Genomic DNA, 24,079 nt, shown 5'->3' with positions numbered 1-24,079 from the left:
GTGTCGTATCCCTCAGGGGTATACAGAGAGTCCATCGATCTTTAACCAGCTTCTGAAGAAAAATCTTGAAAGTCTAGTGCTGCCCCAGAAGTCAGTTCTGGTCCAGTACATAGACGACCTCCTTGTGGCGTCAGAAACAGAAGAAGCTTGCAGGGAAGATTCCATTGCTTTGTTAAATCACCTAGCTGCCAATGGGCACAAGGTGTCCCCGGGAAAATTGCAGTACTGCCTGACAGAAGTACAGTACTTGGGACACAGAATTGAGAAAGGCAAACGAAAAGTGTCACCAGACAGGATAGAGGCGATCATGAAGATGAACGCGCCTCAGACACAGAGAGAGGTCAGGATGTTCCTAGGGATGGTGGGTTATTGCCGACAGTGGATCGTGAACTTTTCACTGAAAGCAAAGCCCTTGCAAAAACTGACGCACAAAGAGGTGAGTGATCCGGTACCATGGGACAAAGACTGTTTGATGGCGTTCCTACAGTTGCGAGAGGACCTGTGTCGTGCTCCGGCATTGGGAATGCCTGATTACAATAAACAATTCTTTCTTTACTGTTGTGAGAGAGAAGGTTGTGCGTTGTCTGTGTTGGTCCAAATCCATGGGAATGCCCGTAGACCAGTTGCTTATTTTTCAGCTACTTTAGACCCAGTAGCCGCAGCGTTGCCCGGATGTCTCAAATCCGTTGCTGCAACGGGTGTCAGCATTGAGAGATGTGAAAATATTGTTATGGGGCACCCGTTAGAGGTGTGCGTGCCACATTCTGTTGAACTGTTGATGACCAGGACCAAAACACAGCATCTGACCAATAGCAGGCTCACGCGCTATGAGCAAGTTATTCTTGCTGCAGAGAACGTGACCCTCAAGAGATGCTCTGTTTTGAACCCTGCTACCTTAATGCCACTTCCAAATGATATTGATGATGATGATGAATATACAGACCATGACTGTCTCGATGTGACTGAACTATGCACCAAACCCAGACCCGACATTGTGGATGAGCCACTGACGGACCCAGATGAAGTTTTCTTTGTCGATGGCTCATGTGTAAGAGACGAAGTTGGGCAGTTGAGAGCAGCTTATGCTGTTTGTACAATTGAAGGAGTTGTGGAAGCTGGGTGCCTGGAAGGAGTACACTCCGCTCAGGTAGCCGAGATTATTGCCCTAACACGTGCTTGCTTAGCAGGCAATCAAATTCGAGTCACCATCTACACCGACAGCCAATACGGGTTTGGGGTAGTTCATGATTACGGGCAGTTATGGTCTCAAAGAGGGTTCATGACTTCTTCAGGCTCTCCCATTCGCAATGGAGAGTTTGTGCGCTTGTTGTTAGAAGCATTGCAATGTCCAGCAAGTATCGCAGTTGTAAAGTGCATCGCACATACCAAAAATGAGGACTTTGTTTCGAAAGGCAATAGATATGCTGATGAAGTTGCGCGGTATTGCGCAGAACAAGGTTACTCTTTCACAGAGGTGGATGTGGGTGGAATAAATGTGAGAACTGAATTAGCCATGATACTGGAAACTGTTGATACTTGGGATGAACTGTCAACCATGCAAGAAAATGCTCCTGATTCAGAAAAGGAAACATGGGAAAAGGCAGGATGTGTAATGGGTGAGACTCATTTTTGGGTCTCAGCAGACGGCAGAGCAGTGTTGCCCAATGAGATGGTGAGTCCAATGGCTAGACTCATACATGGTCCCGTACACTTAGGGAGAGATGCTATGCTGAGAGTGTTTAGACAGACTTGGTACAATCCTAAGTTTAGAATAGCAGCAGAAGCAGTGTGCCAGCGTTGTGTGACCTGCCAGCAGCTGAATGTAGGGAAAAGAACACCAGTTGCACTAAGTCACATAGGAAGGTCTGGAGGTCCATTCAACAGAATGCAGATAGATTTCATTGAAATGCCAAGATGCAACCGCCTCCGCTATGTCCTGGTGGTTGTTTGTGTGTTCTCCAGGTGGGTTGAGGCATACCCTACACGTAGGTGCGACACCCTCACAGTGGCTAAGTTACTGCTTAGAGAACTTATCCCTCGGTTCGGGGTGCCGGCCTTTTTGGAATCAGATAGGGGAACACATTTTAACAGCGAGCTTGTGAAGATGATTTGTGTTGCACTGAATATCGACCAAAAGCTCCATTGCAGTTACCGACCAGAAGCCTCAGGAATTGTGGAACAAATTAATGGCACGATCAAGTCCAGAATAGCGAAAGTTTGCTCCTCAACGACCCTGAATTGGCCTGACGCCCTGCCATTAGTACTCATGAGCCTTCGTAGTACCCCAGACAGAAGAACAGGGTTGTCACCACATGAGGTGTTAATGGGGAGAGCAATGAGACTGCCATCTATTCCAGCTACTGCACTGTTAAATATCACAGATGATATGATCCTGGACTATTGTAAGGGGCTGTCTGACGCCATGCGTTCTGTGTCCCTTCAGGTGCAGGCTGCAGAGGTTCCAGCGTGCCAGGGCCCTTGCCATGACCTGTATCCTGGGGACTGGGTCCTGGTGAAGAAACATGTGAGAAGAAGCTGCTTGGATATTCGTTGGCGTGGGCCCTACCAGGTCATCCTGATCACAAGTACAGCTGTAAAGGTGGGAGGCCTGCCCAACTGGATACACGCGTCGCATACGAAAAGGGTTCCAGCACCTCTGGAAACAGCTCCTCTCTCGGATGGACGTCCAGCTGAGGACCAAGAAGCCATAGAGGGGGCTAGCCAAGCTGTAGAGGTGCCAGTGGAAGCAGGGAACGAGTCTGACCAAGCTGAGGACGGTCAGTACAACAGCGAAACAGAAGACGCTACAGAAGGAGAAGACAGCTGGGAGTACGAGTCTGACCCTGACAGGTCTGAAAGAGAGCGAGAACAGACCAGAAGGAGAAGGAGTAGAAGGGCACGTGGAGAAGCAAATTGGCCGCAAAGAAGAAGTTCTAGCCTGAGGTCAACTCCAGAAGCAACCCTTCCTCCGATATCAGAAGACTCAGACCCAGAAGAAGGTGCTCAGGGCGCTGAAGCACCAGACCGAAGAAGGTCAAGAAGAGTGCGTGTGCCTAACAGAAGATACTCCACACCTGAGTGGACATATCTGGCGACAAATGTCTGTGAAACCGGAGACAGGGAGGATCCGAGCGGTGGTGGTGTCCAGTTCTGAGCCCATTATCACCGTGGAAATACAACTGTTGGTACCCGGTGTCGAACAAGAAGGGTCACTAACATTCGTGCTCCCCAGACCTCCCCGCCTCAGCAAGTTAAAACACATGTTTCTTACAGAATTGAAATTCCCCGACTTTGGTACCACGATAACAGCACATGAAGAGCATACTCTTCGCATGGAAATATTGAACTATGCTATTGAAGCTGCAACCACAAATCTAATAGTCGATTGTTAAAGGACTTTGTAAATAAAGCAAGCAGAAGAAAAGAAGATTACCTAGCGCCCAGGAAGCAGAGAATTATAGGGAATCCCTTGAGTGGATGGAGAAGGGCTAGGGTTGTCTTTTTGAACTGTGAAAGGACTTTTTGCGAAAAAGGCTGTCAGCCTCCAGCTGTGTGGATTCTTGCAAAGAGAAAGGGAAAAGCTAGATTGTCTGACGAAATGGAGGCCGGCACCCCGAACCGCAGAGCTAAATGTATAATAGGTACACTAATAGTAGGAGTGATAATATTAATAGCTTTAGTGGTAACAATTTCTTATGTAAAGGGACATGAGGAAGAGGTAAAGGTAACTGATGCGAATTCTGTAGTAACACTTACACCCACTGTTGCAGGTGAGAAAAGGGAAAACACTCAAGAGAAAGCGTTATTGGCTGCAGAAGCCCGCAGGTTACATGTAGACGAGTCCCAAGGAGACTTTAGGTCAAATGCTTATGCTAAACTTTTGTATGAATACGTGGATGCCATGGGGGTTAAGGATTGCTACGTCTGCATGCAGTTGCCTGCGTCTGTAGATGAAGGAATTCGATATCATCACCTCCCTCTGACATATGGCATTACATGTAGCTTATTGCTTAGTATATTTTATGAGAGAGATAGTTTTGAATACTATTTCTCCAATTATGATTCTGTGTTGCCAGAAGTCCCGAATTATAAGCAGATGAATAAATGGGATTACTGGAAGAGTGAAGACAGATTGGCCAAGTTCTTCATTCCTTGGATTACCTTAGATACTTCACATGCCCGTAGAAATAATCTGACATGCAAGGTGTCAGAAGTCGAGAAAAAGTTCATAGGGCAGGTGGATGATCGTTACAGGAGACAAAAGATTTTGAAAAAATCAGGACAAGGGAAATTAGATTGGACCGAGGAAGAGAAGTCACACAAGAGAAAGGGTAGTAGTGGTCCAATAGCTTTAGATAAAGCGCAGAAAGGAAAGTTATGTCTTCACCGAGCCAAAACGTATTATGAAAATGTATACGTGGGTGAAGTTGACTGTGAACATGCTTTTAATTTAGAGTACTACACTAAGGATTTCCTGAAGGGAATGCAAGTAATTCCAAATGTGTATTTTGTATGTGGAAGAAACGCTTACGTGAGACTACCTGACAACTGGTATGGATCATGTTACTTGGCAATTGTCTTCCCCAAAATATATCATGCACAAGACTTATTGATCATTGAGGGCCAGACATCATCGAGGGGAAGGAGAGATTTAGGCGATGCAGAAATGGTTGGAGATGTCTTTGGAGCTATGTTCCCTCTTTTGGGAATAATCCTTAATGATGTTAAAATTAGACGACTGGCAACAGTTGTCGACAGGTTGTCTGCCAGCACTGCTCAGTCCTTAATGCTGGTAGAAGGAGAGATGCAATCGATAAGGGCTATGGTTCTTCAAAATCGGCTTGCATTAGATGTCTTATTAGCAAAAGAGGGCGGAGTCTGTAAGGCTTTGAAGGTTCAGGAATGTTGCACTTACATTCCAGACCTTTCAAAACCCCTTGAGAAAGTTATTAAGAACATAACTAATATACACAAAGAGATCGAAGACTTGAGTAGAGAAAATGTCTGGGAAAAGGTGGGCCACGGAATGAGTACAGTTGGAGGGTGGTTTTCCACCTTAGGCAAAAGCTTTATTTGGTATATCCTAAAGCCTATCATCATAATATTGATCTGTGGGATAATATTGTGGGGATTGGTGAGGGTATTCAAATGGTACAGAGCAAGAAGGTCAGAAAGGGCCCAAAGAGAACAGTTGCAGAGATTGGCTGCCATACAAGATAATCAGTACAGGAGCCTGAGAGCTCTGGAAGCACAGAGAATGCCAGCAATAACTGCAGTTTAAATGTTAGTGATGACCCCGAGAGGTCATCAAAGGGGGGAACTGAGAGAGCGCAAACTGATATAAATGTATGAGTACATCACACTTACCTATAGTAAGCACAAGTCATGATGAGAAATGCCATGAGTGCTAATAGTATCTGAAATTATATTCTAAATGTATAGCTAATATAGAGATTTAAGTAGAAGTGGAACTAATACAGAAATGTGTGACATTATATGATTTTATTAGACGTGATTATTTTGAATCTATGTCGTGTAGCTGTTAACATATAAGATGGTCTGTGGTAAAACGCAGAACGTGGTAGGCCTCAGGGCCAGAGTTGGAGCTAAAAGGGAAGGTGTTTCTTTTCACGACACAGATTGTTTAACGTTTTTGGTCATTGCATTAATGGGCCATGATTTAGAGTAATGTTTTCTAAATAATAGAATAAGAGTTTTAACATGCTTTAATTAAATGAAGAAATTGAATGCTATAATCATAATGTGAAATATTGTAGGCCTGAAATGTTTTAGCATTGATTTACACGTACATGTCTGGGCTGAGAAATGTTGCAAGCCTTTTTAGAAGTCTATGAGAGTTGGGTTCTTGGCGGCAGATATCTGTCTGCAACAGGAAAGGGGGGATCCAATTATAAGTGAATGAATAGAGGTCTGTTCAGTAGACGGCCCAGACATGGAGGAGGGTTCTGGAATGTTTAAGGGGTATCAGCGGGCCGGAGAAGAGACTGAGAAGCAAGGTCAACTCTAACGTCTGAGGCCCAATACAAAGCATCATGGAAAAAGCCTGAAGTTGCACCACGTGAGAGGCGTTTCGCAAGGGGCGTCTCAAATGTTGTTGACTGTTTTGTATTAGGGACAGCACCCCTGGGTGGAGTTAGAGCAGAGACCTGAGGACCCTTTAGAGAGCGGATGGGTAGGCAGTGAGGGGTCATGACTGGAGAACTTTAGGTTTTCACCAAGAGACTTAGAGTGGGTGACTTCCCTTGGGGGTCATTCATTGCTGACACCTTTGTTAGGTTGGGATTTGGTTAAGTAGGGATACCATCTAGAACAGGGTAGGGACGCCTAACCTGTGTTTGTTTTCCTCCAACCTAAATGAAGGAGAGATATGCGTCTATGCTGATAGCTTTGCTATTTTTAGAACTTGTGTTAGTGATTTCTGTTGCTCGTCTGAGGGCTTTTCGAGAGCACATGTATGTAATTGGACCTGTGTATCTCGTGAATCTCATTCTGAGATGCTTGTATTTGCAGCTCATTATATCTTTACAATAAACTTTTGAAACCTAGAAGTTGTCCGTGATCTTTGAGAGTAGAGTCCTTTCTTGGGTGAACTAATTTGCAGATAGGTGTACTGTTTCCTTCCAAGACAGGCAATAAAGGTTCAGTCGACCAGATCGAGGTTTGGATCAATAGATATAAGGTATCGATCAAAATCTCGCCCTTTCATATGTGCAATAAGAAGTCTGCACGGCCCTATCTTTTATTTGACGAACAAAAGGAACACAAAGATGGAATGGTACATTCACTTTCAGATTATGCATATGAAATCAGCATATGTGATCTCAAAAGCTAACATGCCATATCAATTATTTGCTGAATTTGTCAAGTCAAATAAAAGATACAAAAAATAAAATTTTATCGAGGCATTTGTGATGAAAAAAGAATGAACTGAGGAAAGAAAAAGGCAATCGCATGTCTGACATTTGAGCAGTATTGCTATTTAAAGTTTTATTGCTGCATTACCTTCTTTGACATTCAAGATAAGTTCGCTGAAGCCTGGATAGTAGCTGCTCTTACTCGACTTCAAGATGGCTATTACCCTCTGGATCTCTGAATTTTGTAACTGAAAATTAGAAAAACTTGATAATGTCTATACACGTTTAACGAAAATGTATGTATATAAACGAGGTGCTCATAAATGTTATACATCACTTTGTTGTTTCAGTCAATCATTTTATCAGTTCACAGGACCACAATGAACATATATGAACCACAGAAGTAGACATCAGTACCTTCTTTATCACAGGTGTTTTGCTCATGTGAAACTCCAATTAAAACGTAATCTGTTTTGAAGGGGAAACAACTGAGTAAATAGCTTTAGCATTACATTTTTTTTTTTAAACTACACACAATCTTCACACCTAAACGTGCTCAGGAGCACAATGGTATTTACATCACACCGATACCCTTGGGTTTGTACGTGATTTAACAACTCAAAAACAAATACTTAAATAAATTGCATGCCAAAAAGGGGTGAAGCTACCTGTAGCCATTTGGAAATGTAAGGTTTTTTACTTTATCTGGAAGGAAAAACTGATGGAAAGAAGTAGAAGGTGCTTTGGTTGCTGATTCCATAGCTGAGCCGCGCAAGCTGAAAAGGCACGACCACCAGTCCGTAACATTTGGGAACTTTTAGAAGACACTGAGCAAAGTAGCTGCGACGGATGTGTGAGCCACCTGGGAGTGATTCTGCGTGGCCCGCCAAGTGAGAAATAGTAGCTGAGGGAGTTGGCCATGGAACATTGGGCCAGATGTGTTTTGGTCTGGGCGGGGCTGCGGTTGTGGGCCCTGCTGCTTACCTCACCCGCTGCTATGGTCCCCTTATGCAGTGTGGACTGGGGCTGCCTTACAATCTCATTGAGTGCCTTGGGCATGTTCGTGTCCCCCAGTTTAGGGTATCTGGGGTGTGGCAGGGTCCGACGGTGGGATTGGCACTGCACTGGACACTCCTTGCTTGGATGCGGGCCCAACCCCCTTGGAGCATCCAGTGACACACTCCCCCACGCCTCGAGCCTGCAGAGTGCGACCTCACGCATGGAGTGGGACTGGATCTGCTCATGCCCCCCGGTTCTTGCTTCCTGGGGGGTGGTGAGATCTCTGTCACTGGGCGATCTGCCTCTCTGGGGTCGGCGACCTTGGTGCATGCTCGACAACACTGACTTTGCCCGAGTCCTCTGGCCTGCAACATAGAGAAAGGTGATAATAAACAGTCCAAATTGTATTTTGAGTCTTGGCATCTCATGCGCACTGCAGAGTTGGAGCCCGGGGTCCGTGAACAGGGCTTTCAGGACTGTGATGAAGCCTCAGCTGCGTAAGACATAAAATCCATTTTCCTATTTATTTATTTAAAGGTTTTATATAGCGCTGGCTGGACCCAAGAGTATCAGAGCGCTTTACAGGTTTTGGTAATACAGAATTTCAATTTAACTTTAGTGCATTGAGGTAATAAGACAATAGTAGAACTGGAATAAAGCAAAGTTAGTTAGTGTGTGAGGAGGGCGAGAAAGTGAAGGACAACAGTGGAGGGTGAGGGGTAAGGGAAATACAAGTTGACGAAGGTGGGCATTACCCAAAATATAAAGAGGGTGGGTGGAGGAGGTCGAAATGAAAGAATAGAATGGGGGGGATGGGATGACACAATAAGTAGAGGGGACCTGTACTGATAAGGCAAGGATAGGAATTATAAGCCAGTGACAATATATTAAGAACCCCAGTATTTATTGAGAAGGAGAAGCTTGAGGTCTTTTTTGATGCTGGGGTAGGAGGGGTTGCAACAAAATCTTTAGGGAGGGCATTCCAGATGGAGGGCGCATTTCCAGAGAAAGAGCGGGACTGTGTTGATTTCTTTTTTAATAAAGGAGGGACAAGGACAAAAGCGTTAGTGCTCCTCATTGTTCTAGTACAGCCTGGTTTGTGGAGTTTGTCAGAGAGTTAAGATGGGGTATTTTGAAGGAGGGCTTTGTGAGTGATGCAAGCAGTATTGTAGGTGGACCTGCCTTCAATTGGAAGCCATTTAAGGTCATTGAGAACGGGGGAGATGTGATCAAAACGCTTACAGTCAGTAATAGGCTAGCAGCAAGGTTCAGAATGGATTTGATATGTGCTAGGTGGACTTTAGGAGTTCCAGTGAGAGTGGCATTTCCGTAGTCAATTTTAGACAGAACCAGTGATTGCACAACTGATTTAAAGTCCTCTGCAGGAATAAAGGGTTTATTTTTTTAAGATGGTGAAGTGTGAAGAGAGCACCTTTTGCCAAATTTTTTATGTGGGGAGTAAGACTGAGGCTCAGGTCGATGCTGATGCCGAGGGATTTGACTGAGTTAGAGATGGAGAGAGCGCAGTGGAGAGCTTTGATGTCAGAGATCCAGTGTTGAATAGGGAGCGAGTTGTTTTTAAGGAGAGAATAGAATGATTTCAGTTTTTTTAGGGTTAAGTTTGAGGTGGTTATGATGAAACCACAATTGAATCTTAGTCAAGGCTTCATTGAGATGTAAGACATCGGCATGGGATTTGATCCTATAGTAAAGTTGGGTGTCATCAGCATAGAGGTGGTAACTGATTTTTGCTTGTTTAAGAATAAGGGTGAGGGTTCCATGAAGAGGTTGAATAGAGTGGGAGAGAGAATAGAGCCCTGGGTACGCCCAAGGTGACTGTCAAAGGTTTAGAAAGGCAATCGTTGACTTTATTTTGCTGGGTTCTATGTTGGAAAAAGGAGGTGGACCACTTGAGAACAACACCATCAAAGCCAAAATGGTCTTTGAGAATATTGAGTGATTTCTAGACTTCAAACACAGCTTAAGCACGATTGAATCAAAAATAGACCTCCTCACAGATAGGTTTGATTGCCTGAAGGAAAGGGTAGACCGGCACGAGGAGCGAATAGGTCAACTGGAGTGCCGCATGTCCGATACTGAAGATGGGCACTCGACTGCCGGGAAACAGCTTCTTCAGATGGGAAAAAGTTCTAGACGTTATCAAAAGTAAGAATGAAGACCTCAAGGCACACTCCTGCTGGAACAACTGGCACATCTCATTCTTAGTATCCCTGAATCGATGGAGATGGACAGAATGGAGTCTCATGTTGAATCTATGCTCAGGTCATTACTTGAGGTTGATCATTCTCTCATGTTCATCATAGAGCAGGCGCACCATGCTTTGGGACCGCACCCATCCCCTGGAGCGTCCGATAATTGCCCGCCTCTTGAATTACAGGGACAGGAACACTGCACTGTCCTTTGCCATGGATTGCTGGCCCCTTCAATACCAAGCAAACACCATCTTGCTATTCACGGACTTTGCGTTGGTAGTGAAGGCTGAGCGCTATAAATTCCTACCAATTAAACATACTTTGTAGAAAGTTGGTACCACGGTTCCCTTGATCTAGACAGCCAAGCTTCGGTTCATCCTAAATGGGAAATCCTATCATTTAACAGACCCCATGGCCACAGCTAAGTTTGTTTGTGGCCTGGACAACCCTGCCACCAAGTCCCCTGGAGGTTCAGTTGTGGCTGCTTAAGCGACAATGACTAATCGCCACTTGATACTTGCACTATCCATCCTTTGCTGTGGCCATGGACTGATGGGACCCCAGCTGCTGGCCCTGAATAGGTCACCTTCCGAAAGGTTTACATAACCAAACAATGAGAACCTGCTGGATTACAACAGACCAACCTCAGCGCCATGAGGAAGGCATCTGAATCATTCCAGAATGTCCCTTTACCCACGTTACCTGGTCAACCAGCCAAAAACTGGCTGGGGAGTATGCTGAGACCTCTTGATCCCCTCAGGGGATTATTCCCTCCACAGTTTTGGTTTGTGGTCTAACTTGTTGTTATGGGGAGGGGTAGCAGAATCCCACTCGATTGGGGAACTGAAGTGGGAGGTGGGTGAGGCACTGGTAAGTTGTTTGTTGCCTTTTGTAGTGTACTGTCCTTTCCTTTGTTAGAGGTGCAGTCTCTTGTTGCTATTGATACATTTGCTCTGTGTTGGAACTATGTCATGTATTACAATGCTCCCCCTGATCATTAGTGACTCCTACTAAATGTTTGACCTGGAATGTACAGGGGATAAATGATAGGCGCAAGACCCGGCCAGTGCTGGCAAACCTAAAAGACATTAAATTGACATTAACCTGCTAAAGGAACTGCACTTAACTGAATTGAACCAGTCCCGTCTGCGTTCAGTGATGGATTGCAGAGTCATATATAGCCCATTATTCCAACCATGCGTCGAGCGTGGCTATACTTCTCCGAAAGGAGTTGCCATGGCGCACGTGCTGGGTGCTGTGCGATGCACAGGGAAAGTTTGTAATTTATTGGTCACGCTGCAGAGGCTGATCCTGATCCTCTGATCCTGATTTTGATATATGGCCCCAATGTGGATGACCCTATTTTTGGCGCTGGGGTATGGAGACTGGTGGGGCCCAGAGGCCCGGGTGCAGTGTAGTGGGGGTGGGATTTCAATATGATTTTAGAAGCTCGGGCAGAGAGGTCAAGCGATACTCAATGCCTAAACACAGGGGCTGCTGCACAGCTGCATACACTCCTATAACAGATATTCGGCCATTCCAAAATGCAACCAGTACAGAGGGCAAAAGACTAAAGTCAACGCACAACACCTGGTCCAGAATAGACTCCTGGTATGTTACCAGAGATGTGGTAACCTGGACTGCTAGTGTCACGCACCTCCCCAGGACGCTGTATATTCACGTCTTTATCCTTTTTGAGATTGCTCCCCTGGAGCTTACTTCACAGACCTTGCTCTAGAGACTCCCCCTAATGTGCTCAGGAACCAGGTTTTCAGGGCAGAAATTAGAATGTCCATCATTGATTACTTCGAGCATAATGTGCACTCCGTTGACTCTCTATCCATGGCCTAGGAAGCGTTCAAGATTGTGATTCGTGGGGCAATGCATTGATAAACAGGCTGGTGTGCTTTGAATGCTGCGCAGGGAGCTTGCACAAATAAATACAGATATTAGAGCTCTGGAACTCCCATTTTTTGCTACCAATATTGCAGTCATGCTTGAATCCCTCAGGAACAAGCTATTGGAGTATGATGAGGCAGCACTTAGAGAGATAGAACATCTTGGGAGGGAGGCGGTTGCTCAACGCTATGGTGAAGAGGACAAGGTGGGCAAGATGCTGGCTGGACTGCTGCACAAACCCTAGGCTAGCGATCATGTTGTGGAGCAGGTGGATGACCAACAGACTGCCCATGTGGGCGTCAAAGCTATACACCGCATTGTGACTTCATTCTTCTCTGAGTTATATGCCCCCTCTCTGCTACATGTATCTTCTGGCCTGACCGCCTACCTTGATACCTTGCAATTGCTCTGATTGGATGACGGGCAGTTTTTAAAAGAAACCTTTACGGTGGAGGACATTGTGCAGGTCATTAACAGCTTGTCTGAGGATAAGGCGCTAGGCCTGGATGGTTTAACGGCAGCCCTTTATAAAGAGTATGGCTCGCTCCTTAGCCCCCATCTTTTGGCCACGCACAAAGAGTCCCTGTCGCGCAGCTTGCAACCACCCTCCCTCCAGGAGGCACTCATTGTTACCATTTTGAAAGTTGACAAGAACCCTCAGTGCTGCGACTCCTACAGACCACTCTCCATGATTAACATAGACAACAACATTTTGGCTAAACTAATTGCCTCCCACCTCCTCCCCCTGCTACCGAATATTGTCTGCCCAGATCATTTGGCTTTGTACTCGGAAGCTAAACAGCGCATAACTTGTGGACCTTTTTTGCACTTCACCACTCTGTTAATCCCCAGTTTAGCGTAGCAGTGGGGGTGCTTGACGCCACTAAGGCGTTTGACTCGCTTGAATGGCCTTACCTTTTCCACCTCATGGTTCGTATTGGAGTCAACAGCAATTTTCGACACTTAATTAAACTACTCTATACTCAGTCTGTTGACCTACCCTGTGTCAATGGTGTGATCACTTTCCCCCCAGTTGACATTCTACTTGCAGTCGCAATGGAGCCCCTAGCCGCTCAGCTGAGGCAACATAATTCTCAAAGGGGGCTTACGATCACACTTAGGAGGATTTTGGTCTCCATGTATGCAGACGATATCACCTTGTATGTTCACTGCCCCCAAACTAACATCGTTCCTATTATTCGAGAAATTATTAACTTTGGCGGACATGCTGGAATCACTATCAATTGGTCCAAATTCATCATATTTCCGCTCACTGATGCCAAGAGACCTCTTGAGTCAGAGTTTCCCTTGAGGTGGGTGGAGAAACCGGTGAGATACCTGGGGGTCAGGCTTAGTCAGGACTTGGATGAACCGTGGCACGTGAATTACAGGAGGTTCAGGACATAGGTGGAGGACCGAGTGTTGAGAGGGTTACTGTGGCCAAAATGGTAGTGCTCCCCAAGTTCATGTACCTATTCATTAATCTTCTATTCCCCTGACGGTCCATTTCTGCAAATGTCTTAAGTCTCACCTACGTCTCACCTACTCATACTGACACGGGCAGGCATGCAACCCTGGGTATTTTGGGAAGTATTGACTCTTCCCTTCGAACAGGGTGGACTATGCATCTCAGACATGGACTCTACTTATAGTGTGCACAAGTTCAGTTTGCTCATTAATGGTTACATTCCACTCGATTTCAACTAAACACAGCAACTGCACATGATCACAGAGCTCCCTGCTCTATGTCTACTGCTTTGTATCTCCCTCCAAGGTGGCCCCAAACTCAGATTGATACTGTGGCTTACACCGTCTGACTGTGGGACAACTTGCAACATTGGGTGGGACTGGACCACCTGCTTGCTCCGGCAGTGACACTGGGGGGACATCCACAAATCCCCGCCCCCGCGGGCACTGGCACTCACAGTAGCTTGCAATGACTCCAACTCTTGTCATTTTGTGATATGTATCCATGGGGACACTTAATTTCCCAGCCACGTATTTGATCACTCTGTCTCTACATCTCTGGGCGTGCTTACTTATCATAAGTTATGTGCGGCTGGGCGCTATGCATAACTCTTTTCTGTTGGCTCATCCGATTACTTTCACGTTGGAAATTATGTTTACTAATCCAACCCTGTGCAAACTAATCACACGCCTGTATGAAATGATGCAGGAGAGTGCCCTGATTTGTACACCCTCCGCACGACTGACCTGCTCTGCTGACTTGAACTCCCCTATTCCCTATTAGTGAGGATGCTCTGCTGACTTGAACTCCCCTATTCCCTATTAGTGAGGAACAGTGGTGCTACTGTTACACTCAATTCAGGGCATTCTTCCAGAATAACAGGCTTTGGTTAATTCCTTTCAAACACCTGCATTGGGTATATCATACACCCACACAGTTGCATAGGATAGGACAGGTAGATGACACATACAGTTTACAGTGTACTGCTATTATTGCTACATTTTTACAATCTGTGCGATTTTGGTCTGAGGTATTGGAAACAATTCCGCTAATTACGGATAATGCGCCAGAGAGGACACCATTGGTGGATTTGCTTGAATATGTGAAGGACACATCCTCAAGTGTGCGCAAACTCACTGCTATCTTGCTACTATGGCCAAGCATAGAGTAGCCATTCATTGGGCCAGGCATCCTTTGCCTCAATCAGCTCACTGGCTGCGAGATGATGCCTATTTCCAAGAACATCTGGACACCCACTGGGAGTTGATGCCTACATGCTCCTGACCAAAGGACATCTGGGCTTCGCTGGTAATCTATCTGCTAGCACAATGGGGCACAGCGTTGAGTGACGAACATGCTAACTCTCAGGAAGCTGCCCCTAATTCCCTCAGTATATGTCTGACAGGAGCTATGCCCCTAGTTTCTGGCGGGGGGCCATGGCCCTTACCGAGGGGAACTCTGCACGACTGTGTGTTCACATTGCACATGCCAGGGTTGTAAAACTCTTGACGTACCGCATATTGTGCCAATATGTACTTTGTTATTTGGTTGTATCGATGTGATCTGTGTTGATATCTGTATCTGTGCAGTAGTTCACTGCATAGCATTGTTCCTACTGTTTGTACTGAGTTATGTGCTCTGTTCTTTTTGGTATAAGTTTACAGTAAAAGTATAAATAAAACAAAAACTTGCACCGTTCAAAGATTATATTAATAGTGCCGATAAGCTTTTTATATCCTTAACATGGAGGAGAACTTGTTCAAATATGAAACATCTGGCATGTGTCCAGCAGCTTCTGATAATCTGTCTATGTTTTCTAGAGACCATTAAATCTAGTGAGCATAATGCTATCCTTTATAACATTATGTCATAGTACTGTTTGCTATTTTCCGTTTGTACTTTGTGGTTGAAGTATGTGTCTACCATCTTTAATGCACCCTTAATTAGAGAGCTCGCTTGCGTTTCAGTGCACTGAAAAGAAAGTTGCAGTGCTTTTTATTAATGATCTTGATGCAATGCTTTTAATAAGGATGTTGCTAATGCAACAATATAAGGAAAGATACAGGTTTTTTCCAAATGCGATGAAATTTTAGTGTCATGGAAAATCCCATGAGGGCAAGTGATACAGTGTATCAAAGTACATTGCTCAACATTTATATGAATCATGTGATGCTCGTTTATTGCATGCTTTATATGTTTATAGGCACTGTAAACATGTATAAAGATTAGGTTGAAAAGAGAACTCAGATTGTATCTCCTACCAGACAACTTTTGTTTCTACACGGGGAGGAAGCACACTGCCTAGCATATTGCACAAAATTCACCCAGATGCATTGTGGTAAATGCAGTGCATAATAGCACTTACTTTGAAAGTATTTTGTATTCACCATTGTTGGTGCAGCCACTGCTATGTATCTCTATACATGTGCTTCAGGATATTTTTTCCTTCTTTAGTAGAGTATAACCCTTTTAATTTGAGGGTGCTGCCAATACTGCTCACAGTCTTTTCAAGTTTCAGTACTACTACCAGACCGCAGGTGCAACCCAAAGAGCTTGTAAGCTCAAAACTCAATAAGGAGCAGTCACAAAAAGGGGGGGAGCACATTTCCTGGGAGCACACTTCTGTTTCAAATCTTTAGATGAGAAGAAGGTGTAAAGTGTGAGGGAGATGGAAAGCAAACAAAAACATCACTCCTACTGAGGAAAATTATATTAATGAAAACCATTTCACCTGATTGTAAATGCTGAGCAAGTTGTCCCTTTGCATGAGCCAGAAATCTAATTCGACAGAAGGTCCTGGGTGTTCTCCTTGTAAAAGCAGTTGTGCTGAATCTCGTCTGAGTACATCGGATATCTGGTGTGTCCACTGGATAACCATGGTTTCAAAAGAATATAATGCCACTCTTACATCGAAATGAGCTCTGAATGGAGAACAAAACATTGATCTCATTTGAAATGAGGCCTCAATGCAGAACAGTACACAGAAGAGATATTTGGAATGCAAAGGAAAACTAGTAAGGTACAATGCCAATGATAATTAAAATTAACACAGAGGACAGAAACAAGCTTTACATAGCAGGAGGCTCATTGCATACTAAGGAATTGTTGTTTGAGTCTACAATAATTCAATAATGCTGACAATTTATTCGTGTATAACAGCAGTTCACAATCTGTGCACCGCACACAGCAAGCCAGGTAATAACAGGGAAGACTGAATATTGTGCATCCAACTGAAGCAGTGTGGAGCCTGTCACTGCTCCGCACTATCAAGTTTGGCTCTTAATAAATAGCAGGTAAAATACAATAAAACAAACCCAAAAATAATGTACAATAAAATTCCAATGACCGCAGTCACTCTCAGACCCTTCTGGATGAAATCTTACTGAAACAGCATGGAGCATGTCACTGCTCCTCACCTTGGCTTACTTTCGGGTTAAAACCTTTGGGCAGCCGAGGGGAAGGAAGAGGGAGTCGCAAAGTGGGGAGATAAATGGGGCATGCAGCTCGACTGCAAAACACTGCCATTACTCTCTGAGGAAGATCGTTCTGAAAACAAGACTCAGGATAAATGTATTAATTTAAATTAAACCAATAATTACGTTTAATCTGAGTTATGTTTCCCAAACGGTCCGCCTCAGAGAGTAATGAGAAGTGTCCTCAATGTGTAACCTGTTTAAAAGTCTTGACTGTAGAATACATGCTTCCAAGTCTTCACCCAAACTTGGTTGGGAAGACAAGGGAATTTTTTATAAGAAAACTTACAGAAACCAAATTACAAAAGTCCACTTTCTCAAAAAAATCCAAAATTAATAGTAACGCCCCCTGTCTTCCTATAATGTGGCCTTTCGCGTTGCATAGTGTAAAAAAAACACAATTGCAGAAGAGCTTATTTTACCTGCTGCTGTAACAATCATGTTTGGCGAAGACGTGGGTAAACAGCTGCTCAAAGTGCCTCTTTCCAGTAATACTATCAGCCGAAGGATAAATGATATGGCTGTAATTTAAAAGGCAAAGACTTTGCACTCAAGTTGGACGAGGCAACAGACAACAAAAAAGACACCCATCTTATTTGTTATGTCAGGTTTGTTTAGGAAAAAAAATGTTGAGGATTTGTTGTTCTGTAAAGAAATGAAAGGTGCAGCTACAAGTGAAGACTTGTTTGCGGTTGTGGACGATTTTATGGTACAGGATCAGACTGACGGGGAGAGATGTGTTGGAGTTTGTACAGATGAGGGTCATTCAATGGCAGGATGCTACCAAGGACTTCTAGCTCGCATACGGTCTAAAGCACCTAATGCAGTTTAGAGACACTGTATAATACCAAGAAAAGTACTGGCAACAGGAAACCTCAGTGAAGAACTATACAATATTCAGAAAATAGTCATCAAAGTGGTAAATAAATTTGAAACAAGCCCAATGAAACAAAGATTTTTTGCTAAGCTGTGAGATGACATGGGGGCGGAACAGTTATGCCTCTTTTCCACAGCAGTTCTCGATGCCTGTCTCTCAGTAACTCCCTGCTTAGAGTGTATGAGCTGATGAATGAAATATAGTTGCATCTACACGATGATGAACATTGGTTTCACTGACAAGTTTATTGACGCAGACTTTCTAATAAAAATAGCTTTTCTTTCTGTTCTTTTCGAAAAACTGAATACATTGACCAAGTCCTTGTAAGGCAATAATACTAACATCTTGCAGCTCTCAGATAAGGTTTTAGGCTTTAAGAAGAAAGTGATCCTCTGTAAAAGCAGTTTTTGCAAGACAATGAGATGGGGTTAAAGGAAAATCTCAGAACAGCTTTGTGCTGTATTTGTCACAACTCTGTTGTTACCTTGACAAATGTTTCCCAGAGGATGAAGTGGAGCCAATAAAATGGGTAAGAGACCCCTTGAATGCTGTGATGCCTCAGAATTTCAACACAAAGGAAGCAGAGCAGCTCAATGACATTTCGAGTGACCAGACATTGAATGTAAGGTTCTTGCCTTAGTCCCTCCTTTATTTGTGGTGCCAAACTGAATATAAATACCCAGTGATGAGCAAGAAAGACCTGTCTGCATGTTTGGATTCTGTTTGCTAATTCTTACCTTTGAGAAGTAGTTTTCTCAGCAATTGCAGTGATAAAGTCAAAATATAGAGCAAAAATGAACCTTGAAAAAGAAATGCCTGTTGCGATCTTAAGATTAACGGCAAATTTTGATGAGCTATGTAAGGAAAAATAAGCTCATACATCTCAATAGGATTTTTAAAATAAATGTAGACCTTTTAGTACTTTTTTTTAAATTGTATTGTTTCAGACTTAAAGAATTCAATTTTTTTATTAATCAACTATTATATTTTTATTTTGTAACATCTACGATTATAATACCTTCATCGGCTTCTTCCCAATTATTTTTAGGGAGACAAATTGAAGTACTCCCAATGCCGGGCTTACAAACCCCACACACCAAAAAAAAGAACATAATGGTGGGCCGCGGCCAACGGCCAATAGGTCAAGGGATGCACAGGTATAAAAAGTTTGGGAACCACTGGTGTATAAGATACATTAAATTGTTCTTGATGCTTTATTAAATCTTACCTAGGGTGATGGTCCTCGCTGGGCCAGAAACAAGCATCCTGGGACTGGTTTCAGAGCATCACCCCTCATCAGCCAGGCAAGTTTGTCTCCAGTGGCACAGTGAGCAGTGAAACCTTGAACCCAGTCCTAGGGTGCTTGTTTGTAGTCCAGGGAGGACCTGGCCAGGCAGTTTGGCTTGAATGTTCCCATTGGGTGCAGGGTCATATATGGCTGGGTTCAAACTGGAATGGCATGGGGGCAAAACAATTATGGATTTAGGCCCATATCGCTGTACGGAGGCGAATGGATGACATTGATCTGCATTCTGTCCATCAATTGTTCTTTTTGCGTTAATATCTTACCTGGTCTTACTCAACATTATTGATTCCATCAGAAAAGGGAAGTAAAGTTACTTAGCTTTAATACTAGTTCTCTGCAATAGTCATTCTCTATGAATCCCATAAACAATAGAATGCTTCCACCTATGCGTGTGACCACAGAAACACTGTTTTTTCAAAAAGAAAATCCAATTAGCCAAGATTAGTGTATTTGACTGAAAACACCACTGAATTAAAACCTGGTAAAACCCTAAGTAAAGGGAAACAGTGTCCTCTATCAAACTGAGCACACACAGTGCATCTTTAAGAAATTCTAAGGCTAGACTTCCCATCATGCAGAGCAGGACTAGTGAAGCAGCTCCTTTTGGAGGAAATACAGTTTCATACAGTGGGAGGATCATCCTTTACTCCTTAACAGACTTTCCATCAAGGCATTTGGTAAAGACAAAGAGAATGGCAGGTTATTTATTGACTCAGAGAAAACACCCATGAGACAGAACTAATAATACAGACAAGTAACTGTTCCTTTCCTGTATAGAGGTCATCGCTGTTATCCATAAACAATTGAACAGAATAGCAAGGTACTATATGCACAACCTCAGAGTAGGGCTCCAAAGGCAAAGGAGAAGAGAAAGACATAACTTTCATGGGCAAATAAATTGCACAGAGGCCTCAATTATCAGAGTATCAGTCACAGAGTGTAAGTCAACGCAGTAATGTTTGGCGAAAGTCTGCACTGAACTCTGGAACCTGCACATTTCACATCAAGAAAGCGGTATCCACTTTCCCCAAGCAGGATACTATCCACATGGTTATGGTTTGCTTAAATGAAGCTGTGCTGGTACAGATTGCTCTGTATTTACAAAGATTGTTTTGTTTTTAATATCTTTGCATTTGTCCAATTAGTATTTTAGATTTCTCTTCACGTCTGGAGTATTGAGAATTTTTTTTGCCCAAGAAGCATGCTCCAGAAAGAAAGTTGGGATCTTCTGTTCCTGGTTGATAAGAAAATCCAATATCACTAATGGAACCTTATTACAGTGGAAAACCTCCTCCAAACACAGAACTTGAAGCTCACATACACATCTGGACGAAGTTATACCCATATGAAAAAACTAGCTTCCAGGATGTGTTGTAAATCTGCCTTTTGCATGGGCTCAAATGGAGAGCCCATTGATTTGGAAAGAATAAAGTTAAGCTGCCATGGAGGGGCAGGTCTTCTCATAGGTGGGAAGACTTTCTTTAGACTTTCAAGGAAATCCTTAATCCCTGGGATAACGAAAAAAGGATGCTTAAGACAGACTCTTCCTAAGAGCAGTGATGACAACCACATGTACTGTTTGCCAAATGAGGAAGATACACTAAAACTGTCCCCTCTTGACATGGCCTGAGATCCACATGCTCAAAAGACACTATGCACAGAATCCCTTCCACTTGAAAGCATAGGAGGAGTGGGTTGATGCCCTCTTCACTTTTTCCAGGATGTTCAAGCAGTCATCAGGAAGATTCATATAACATTATTGCAGGCACTCAAGATCCAGGCAGCCAAATTCAGTGAGTGCAGGCTGGGGTGAAATAGTCTCTCTGACATCCCGGAGAGCAAATTTGACTTTTGCTGTGAGGTTGCAGTGACAGGAAAAGCGGACCCAGATATCCCCATTTTCTTGACCAGTTCAGAGCAAACAGGGCCATTTTCATTTTGCACAGCATCATCCTAATGATGACTTTGAGAAGCAAGGGTATTGGAGGAAAAACTTAAGCAAACATCCTGTACCACACCTTCAGCAGACAGAGCTCCCACGTGAGCTACCCAACTTTGCAATAATGTGTCTGTAATGACTTAGGAGTGTGAGATTTCTGGGATGGCTTTCCCTGTAACATTTTCTTCTCTTGCATCACCATACAAGAGACTGAGAGGTAGACTTGGATAGTTTCACCATCTCTTTACAGTCTCCTCTCTTCTGTCACCAGTGGTTTTCCAGGCATTCTTAAAGTAGCTTATGAAGGCTGGCACTGGGACTAGAGAATGCATGATTCCATGCACCCAAGAAGAGATGAGACTTATCTTACTGATGGGGCTGCGGTAATAGTCAATAATAAATCTTCTAAGATATATAGGACAGTCTTTTCTCCAAAAGAGACATGCTGGCTTGCATTGTACTACTGTTGATTCCAAGTACTGGATTAATTGCATCCGGGACACCAACTGTTTAGAGAACAGACATGATTGTCTCCATGTCTTGTTGCATTTCAATGCAGTAGTGGCCTTCATCGGCCAGTTGTCCAGGTATGGATAGACACATATTCCCTTCCTTCATAGAACTGCAATAAGCATTGCCAGGCACTTGGAAAAAACTATAGGTGTCGAATGAGATAAGGTTACACTTGTAATGACAATGACCTAATCAAAACTGAAGATAGTTCCGATGTGAGTTGTAGACAGGAATGTGAGCACATGTGTCTTGAAGGTCTATTGACACCACTCACTCTCTCAGGTGAAGATGAGGGAAATTATAATAAAGGGCCATGATATGGAATTGTTTCCTTGTGATTAATTTGTTCGCATATTACAGGTCCAGAATAGGATGAAACTCTACACTGTGACTTTTTTTATTAGGAAAATACAACGGTATATTCTCTTGTTCTTATCCAGCTTAGACTGTTTTGATAGTACTCTTGTAAAGAAGAATTTTTACTTCTTGAAGCAGATGTTTCAGGTACAATGTTTTCACCTTCTTCAGAGGTATGGATGGTGGAGAAGAATGAAACCTGACTTTACAACCGGACACTACAACTTTTATGATGCACTGCAAGATAGGAAAATGATTCAAACTATTTCCCCCAACCTTGGTGCTGTTCAATGCCAGCAGAGACAGGGAGTCATTGTCTGCCATCAGGTAAGCTGTTAACAACTTGTTGTTTCTTGAAGAAAACGCTTCGCTACATTTGCAAAACCCCTAGAACTGTACTCTATGAAACTCTTTTTTTTTCAGATCAACTATTTCAGTCTCTCTGCTTCTCTCCTCATATGCTGTAATTCCTCATCATTATGCGGATCAAAGTAGGAGGAGCCAAAAAATTATGCCAGTTTTAACCATGAAGAACGTCTCATGGTAACGCCATGGCAGATATCTCCAGCAGCCAGGTCAAACGAACCTTTTGCTGCACTTATAGTTTGATCTCAAACCTTCCTACTATCTTCCTTGAGGAATTGGTCAAATAACTATTCTAGGGAGTCCTCTAGTTCTCTATTGAATGGCACAATAATTCTGTAAAACTAGCAACTGTTAAAACAGGAGTTAGTGTCCTTCAGACGTTTCTTCCCTCTGAATAATTCCATTTGCTTTCCTTTTCCAGAGGAGTGATAAAGGTAGAGCTCAACAGGTTGTAGCACTTCTTATCTGCAGACACCACAAGAGAATCAGGAAAACAGATTTAAATCAGGAGATCTGTATGTAATCTCCGGTCATCTGATGGCGGAGTCAGTACTCTTTGCATTGTTGGCTTCAAAAGACCTGGAATCAAGATTACCATAAGTTTAGCCTGTGGTTTAAGAAAATAGCAAAAATAATGGAGGTTTTGTAAACTGTTGCAGACACTTGCAGCTCTGTTGCTGACCTCATGGAAGAAAACAACATTATCCCCTTGTAAAATTCTATGAGGAGGCGGGATTTGGCAGACAGTGCACTCATGTCTGAAAAGGAGGAAGAACGTCTTCTAGGATGAGTATGTGACCTTGCTCCTCGTGGTGAAAGACTCCCTCTCCTTTGAAAGACGAGAGTGCCAATAGTTTTTCTTCTAAACGTTTTCACTAGCTCAGCATCAAAAGATTGGAGAGTTGGTGGGATTATTTCCTTGTTATTTTCTGTTCCTGTCTATATTGAGAAGCAGAGTGGTGAATTGGTGAAATCTTAGGCACTACAGGAGTCACTAACACTTGGGACGGCATGGTAGTAGGAAATTAACACTCAAGGCACCTGGATGATAAGAGTCATATTCTGCTGCTGGAGTGGGCGCGGACACTTCCGTGGAGAGTTGCAGCTCTGGAAAAGCCAGCCAAGTTCCTGGTGCCTTCAATGTCAAATGCCTCATCATCGAATACCTCGATGTTGATTGCCACAACATCAGACAGGAGCGCAAATGCTAGCAATTCAAGGATCAGTCCAAGGGTGCAGAATGAGGATCAGACCAGGTCACACCAGTGGCAGAAGTAGAGGGTGCCCGCTCTCTTGTGCACCATGAGGCTGACTAGACTACTTTTCCTTGCTTTGCCATATAGTGAGTTCCCTCCTGGTCCCTTATACATCTATATGGAATACCGAAGTATAATTTACACTTTGTGATAGAATCTTTGAAGGCAGGAGACACACATCGTGTTCACCCTTCAAGGATTTGTTTCTTCCACATGATGAGCAGTTATCAAAACGTGCCAGCATGATGGCCCTAGAAACAGAGTTGAGGAGAGATACCTTAAAATGAACTAAGAAAATAGTCAGAAAAATTAAGCAGATGCTTGAAAACATTATGTAAAGAAAAGATGTTTAAAGAAAATAAGGTTTCAGCCAAAATAAGCTTTATAAAGACAGCAGCCTTTGGGAATCTTTCTCAGGTGAATGGGAAAAAAAACTGTCTCACTGATCCTGCACTGCATGATGGGAAGGTTGGCGCCCTTAACATTCCTCAAATGTACAGTGTCATGTTAGCACTATTTATGCTGAGCCTATTAAAGG

General features: G+C 43.5%; 1 protein-coding gene across 1 annotated transcript in view; it reads right to left on the bottom strand.

Moving 5' to 3' along the window:
* LOC144824202 (dynein axonemal heavy chain 11-like) overlaps positions 1 to 24,079 on the bottom strand; it is a 3,356,387-nt gene that overhangs the window by 3,223,161 nt on the left and 109,147 nt on the right. The window contains exons 7-8 of the mRNA XM_078683354.1: positions 16,186 to 16,375; positions 7,024 to 7,123 (exon numbers count right to left, since the gene is read on the bottom strand). Coding sequence (XP_078539480.1) covers positions 7,024 to 7,123; positions 16,186 to 16,375 — 290 coding nt within the window. The remainder of the gene's footprint in view (positions 1 to 7,023; positions 7,124 to 16,185; positions 16,376 to 24,079) is intronic.

Source organism: Lissotriton helveticus, chromosome 3_1 (assembly GCF_964261635.1).
Source record: "Lissotriton helveticus chromosome 3_1, aLisHel1.1, whole genome shotgun sequence".
Classification (NCBI taxonomy): domain Eukaryota; kingdom Metazoa; phylum Chordata; class Amphibia; order Caudata; family Salamandridae; genus Lissotriton; species Lissotriton helveticus.
This window is presented reverse-complemented; position numbering and strand designations above follow the sequence as displayed.